This window comes from Microchirus variegatus, assembly GCF_963457635.1.
Source record: "Microchirus variegatus genome assembly, chromosome: 14".
NCBI classification, from domain to species: domain Eukaryota; kingdom Metazoa; phylum Chordata; class Actinopteri; order Pleuronectiformes; family Soleidae; genus Microchirus; species Microchirus variegatus.
The window spans coordinates 4,636,874-4,642,873 of NC_139815.1; the positions used below are offsets into that span (position 1 = coordinate 4,636,874).

A 6,000-nucleotide genomic window follows, 5' to 3' on the forward strand; every position below is an offset into this window, starting at 1 on the left:
TGTAATTGAGGTACTCGAATCATTTAAGTAATCGTTCCAGCCCTACCTCAAAGTTTATTTTACACAGTCAAACATACTTTTGGCTAGCTATTAGCAGTTAGCGTTAGTTTTTGTAGCCATTTTGGAATCCTGTCTGTTGGGTCACTCTGACTTTTTGAGCCAGAAAACAGACTTGAGGAGGTGTTGCAGCTGAACTTTGTCGTGGACTATTGTTTACCAGTGGGACTCATATTAGCATCAGAGTGCATTTTCTTTTTTTCTTTTTTTTGAACATATTGTCCTCTAAAGGCTGTAAACCTGGGTGCCAGTCTGTTGAAAGCACTCAGTGACTCAACCTTTCATACAACGGTGATGCATTAGTGTGCAGTAAAGTGTTTACTGTATGGTCAAGCATATAGAGCCCTGCTCGCTCTACCCCTGTCACCTAAAGGTTAAAGCACACGTTTCCCATGTGTCCTCAAGGTCTTTGAAACTTAAAGAAAAGATGTCAATGCTCTTGAAAACCCTAAATAGACATGGGTCATAGATAGTGCTTAAGAAGTTGATATTTAGGTAAATGTCTGTTTGTTATGACACCACCTACAGTTTCATGCCCTGCATTGCTTGATGTACATAGACTAGGCCTACGCAAGACAAACGTCAAGTCGTCATTACCAGCTGTGTTGTGGACAGTTTCTCTCTCTGCTGTTGATTCCGTGCAGAACAATGAGCGAGTAACGTTGAGCACAACGCGCAAATGGCGACGTGATTACTGGAAATCAAATGCTAATTCCAAGATCTCTGTCTCAATGACAAAGACTGACTTTGACAAAGATCGCAAGGACAATCACTTGTCCAGATGCAGAGTGTGCTGCAAATCAATAAAAGGGGACACCATGGACAAAGACGTCTTCGCCCTCCCATCCTAAGCTGTGTCAACGCATTGGGTCCTTCGGATTTGAGGGAATTGGTCCTGAAAAGTCCTGGAAAGGTCTTTAAATTTGATGTCAAACAAGGTGTGGGAACACTGAAAGCAGCATTGCTGGACCAGCAGTGCACACATGATCAACTGACCTAATTAGTTTCCTTTTGAAAATGAGCGATCCCACATTTTATTTGTAAAAACAAATGGTGTTGGTGCAAATTCGCTCAAAAAAACATGTGTATGTATCGTTGGCCCTTCTGTTCTGGGTTTTCAGCTTATGCTCGAGGCTCATAAAGATGATACCACTGTTCTTTCACTAGTGTAATACCCGTACTGTTCTATTGTGTTTCTTATCCTAACATCATCAAAGTTGGTACTGCACACACTGGTGCCCTGAGTAAGTCACCTGCCAAGTTTGACGCCCGAGAGATGTTTTTGTGAATCATGACATCTTCCTTGCAGGTACGAGTCTCTGGACTTCCTGGATACTCTGCGCCAGTCCTCAGTCTCGACGGCCACGTTGGGTCACCCGCGCCCACACTCTGCAGCCGCAGGTTACTGCGCTCCGAGCAGAAACTCCTCATCCCGCTACAGCACCGGAGGAATTTCATCCCGCAAAAATGCGTCCATGGATGCGCCTTATCACGGCAGGTAAGTCATTCATATAAAGCTCAGGTGTTGGATGGAGAGATTCGATGCATTCCTTTTAGTTTGGCTGTATTCTATATGTGCTTCTATGTGAGTACAGTATCTGTCACAGTGGTCACATTTTTCACATTAAGAGTCTAAAATCGAGATGAAGAGAGAAATACCAGAGGAGCCCAAGTTTAGAAAATCTGTTCATTAACATGGAGATGTGAAAGTCCACTCACCTCTGCTCCAGTTACACACACAGAGCACAGCAGTCATATTTCTTAAGGCATGTTTACAGTAAGCTCAGATGTTACTGTCTTACAGCATATTCAGGATTATAGATTAGAGCATTAACAGAGAAACAAAACACAGGTCAAACCAAAGAACCATCAAGAAAGAAATAACCTTTTTGTGCAAAAGACTGCAATTTCCAGTCTTGGTCACTGGGGTGCGCTGTGATGCCCAAACAATGTCATTACTCAGGAGACCAGTGTTTTCAATAAGAGGAAGAACCTGTTTGCTCACACTTCTTAATCTTCATCATGTTTGTAATATAATCATTTCTTTCAAGGTCATACTTCAAGATGTGTCTCCTCATGCCATTTAAATGATTTATTCTGGTCTATTTCCCTCTCATTTGTTGATCTTTGTAGCCACTCCTGTGTTATAGAATGTAAAAGTTAGATTTTCCAAGTCTGTCTAGGGCTGCAAAGACAAATTCAGTTATCAAACTAAAATGCCAGATATTTGATAATTAAAAAGTAAAATATTTCTATTTAAATGTGAATATTTTCTGGTTTCTTCACACCAAAGAAATAAATCATGGTTTGTGGACAAAACGAGACATTATTTTGAGATTTGGCAAACGCCAATATACATTTGTCTACATTTTATGGACAAACTGTGGAAATAATTGACAGGTTATCTTGAGTTGCAGCCCTTGGTGGTGGGTGTGCATCATGGTTTCTGCTTTTCCTTTTAATGCTGTAGTGATCGAACACCAGCTGCCACAGGAAGAAAAGCAAAATACAGCGATGTTACTTGTTATTTTCCAAATGCCTTAAATATGTGAAATCAATTGCAAATTTTAATGTGAAATCTTGACAGCACGATGCAGCTTATAGGCCCTTGAAATGTGTTGCTCCACGTGTCAGTTCTCCTCTGTTGCTTTGTGCTCTTCCTCAATTAACACAAGACTCTTACCTCTGTTTTCTGGGAGCATCACATCAATTTTAAGTGCGGTAACAGTGAATAAAATTGACACTTGGTTTGTTTTTTGAGGGTTTTTTTGAGCCTAGAAAGAGCTCCACTTTGATGTTTTAGTCTTTTTTTTCTCCTGCTCGTCCTCAGTGTGTGGGCCACCTCTGACATCTCAGAAGAACAGAAACTGCAGCCCAGGTTGGACGCGGGAAACCCCACTGTGAGCTCTGCCATCTCCCACTCAAGTGTGAGTATCGATCGCAGTGAGACGATTGATCTCGTGTTTCTGTGCCTCAATCGTCTCGCTCAAAATACACTTTTTACACAATCTTTTTGAATCTGTTGTATTAACATTATTTTTTTAGACACCGGTGCTGCCTCTGTGTGACCAACACGCTGTGCTCCAGATCACAGAGTAAGCAGCTGGAAACATTGTCCACAAGGCCAATCTGAATCCACAAGCAAGAAAAAAAAGTTTCAATTAACATATGAAATGAAGTAGTTATTTGTGTTTTATTGAAATAGTTGTCTAGTATCTCTTGTTATCTTTGATCTTTCCCTAAAAGTGCATTAAATGTCTCAGTTCTTTCATGTTTTGGTGGCACATAAATCTTGTAGTGACTGACGCACTCTGTTCTGTTGAAATCTCACCAAGAGCACACACTGGGGAAAAATCTATAGGTATTTATGTATTTGTCACGTTAAAAAAACTGTTCTTAGCTGACATATTTTTCTAAATAAAGTGCACTGAACATCAGCTACAGTGTGCATCTGTTTGCTGTTCATTATTGCACCACATGATGGCATCATTGGTCTCATAGTAAAAAAAAAAAGGAATGTTACTTGAGGTCCTAACATTAGAATAATGTGGGTAACACTTGTTTGGAAACATTAAAACTTAAGATGCATAACTGTGGTGGTCATGCAGCTTCAAAGATGCATGACCATGGTTTGCATGTTTTACAACAATAGTGGACAAAGAACACACAGTATTTCTGTTTAAATGTCAGCAGACTCTTTGCCCTTTTATTTTATCATCACCATCAAACTTTATTATACCAATGTGGGGGATTTGATTGGTGCCAGGCGAAGGACACATAAAAAATTGAAGTATGGAGTAATATAACACGATGAAAAACATGCAAATGCAAGATGACTGAAAACGGAAACTGTAGAATAAAATGACTCATTAAAGACATTAGGATAAATTCATGAGGATTTAAAGATTTAATAAAGTTTATTTTCATCATTTTTTACATTAAATGTAGCAAAATTGGTCTGAATTCTTGCACCGTAAGAAACTGCAACCATAAAAATGAACTTTGCATTTAATACAGCACCTTTAAAAACACAATTAAAGTGCTTTAGTTTACTTTAAGGGTACAAATAATGGTATAAAACCTAAACTTTTATCAGATGTCGATGATGAAAATTAAGTTTGTCTGTTTATATATGTTTTAGAAAATAAATTAACATTGTAAAGATGTTATGTTCACTTTTTAAGGTTTATATCATGTGGCAGGAGAAAAAAATGGAAAATCTCCAAATGAGCTTAACTCACTCCAATGCGCAAGTAAACATAGAAAAACAGAAAACAAGTCCAAACAATGAAATAATTGCAAAATGTGTCCAGCCATGGCTAAAGCGTTCACAAGTCTACTTCGGGACATTTGGAGTTATTTATAGATTCCGAAAGTGTGATTTCTAAGCTTTCCAACAATGTCAAACGCATGTAAATCTGATAATTTCTGAAGAAGATGTGGTCATTTGAATGTAGACACTCAAACTGCTCTAGGGAGAAATTCAGCCTGAAAGATCTTGACCAACTTGAGGAGCCAGGCCAATAGCTGCTCATTTGCATCACATTAACATGGTCACAACCCCCCACCCAGTCTAGCTGTCAGTGACATCTGATGTCTATTAGCCCACAGGACAGAAACAGTGTAGCAGTTTGAAAACAAAGGAATGAATGTAGTTCATGTCAATGTAGTGTTATTTGCATTAGTCAAGTCAAGTCAAGTTTATTTATAAAGCACATTTAAAAACAACCTCAGTTGAACCAAAGTGCTGCACAGTTATTTGAACACAATACAACCACACACACAACACGACAACAAATAAAAACAATAAAGGAATAGTAAGAGCTTAGTTTAAAACAAAAATTAAAATTAAAAACAAATAAAATAAAAGTAAAAATAAAATAGGAAAGCCAAGGATTCTTGTCGAGCTGGGACTGAACGCCAGGGTAAAAAGATAGGTTTTTAGTAGTGTTTTAAAGTGCTCAACAGACTGTGCAGCTCTAACCTGGAAAGGTAGGCTGTTCCACAGCTTGGGGGCCGCCACTGAGAAGGCTCTGTCCCCACGAGTAGAGAGTCTGGACCGAGGTACTGCCAGAAGCAGCTGGTTTGTTGACCTAAGTGCTCTGGAGGTACTGTGAGGCTGTACGAGCTCTGATAAGTACGATGGTACCAGACCATTCAAACACTTAAAAACAATTAATAAATGTGGCAGCCAAGGCCGCGGCTCTGCTCCCCGTTCACGAAAACAATTGCTTTGTTTGTATTCCAGTTGACACTCAGACAGATTCACTGTCCACTGCATGAAAAGTAGGATTTTCGGCAGTTATCGTCCCTGAGAATTGCGTGAAACTCCCAGTCAGTTGCCGATAACTGCCAGGAATTGCCGTATACTTGCAGTCTAAGGTGAGAAAGTCACCCCCCCAGCTCCTAGGAGCGGGTAAGGTTTTCACATGTAAATGACCATGCTGTGATCTGTTCACATGCAAATCAGGAGTGTGAGTCTCCATGGATAAGATGCACAAGTCTCATCAGGGAGCCATTGAATTTTGCTCATTAGATGTAAGTTTTTTAGTTTGTTTCCCTGTAGAAGGAATTTCAGTTTACATTTTATAGAGGCATTATATCTTTGAACGATTGGAGTATTATTTATTCTATTATGTGGTTGGAACTGGATTATACCACTGTAGCACCCTATTAATTGTTTGAATGGATTGTCATATAATGTTCAAGTTGTGAAATTGTTCAATATGAGATGTTTCCACATAAATCAAATGTTAATGTCAAAATATCCTATACTCTACGTGGTCTTTGAACCCATCAGTTGTGTTTGTGATGGGAAGTTGACCTATGGGGGAAAGAAAGGGGTGGAGAATGAGGAAAAAGAGCGGGAGAAGTGACGGGAGAGTGAAGAGGAAAGAGGAACGAAGAAAACGGGGGTGTGCGGGGCAGTATAAGGTAGTCAGC

At 39.5% G+C, this 6,000-nt stretch overlaps 1 protein-coding gene across 1 annotated transcript in view; it reads left to right on the forward strand.

Moving 5' to 3' along the window:
• LOC310936870 (LIM domain only protein 7-like) overlaps positions 1-3,156 on the forward strand; it is a gene marked incomplete at both ends in the record, with an annotated part of 42,880 nt that extends 39,724 nt beyond the window's left edge. Inside the window, 3 exons of the mRNA XM_083901025.1 lie at positions 1,367-1,555; positions 2,888-2,984; positions 3,103-3,156. Coding sequence (XP_083757151.1) covers positions 1,367-1,555; positions 2,888-2,984; positions 3,103-3,156 — 340 coding nt within the window. The remainder of the gene's footprint in view (positions 1-1,366; positions 1,556-2,887; positions 2,985-3,102) is intronic.
• Positions 3,157-6,000: the final 2,844 nt, after the last annotated feature.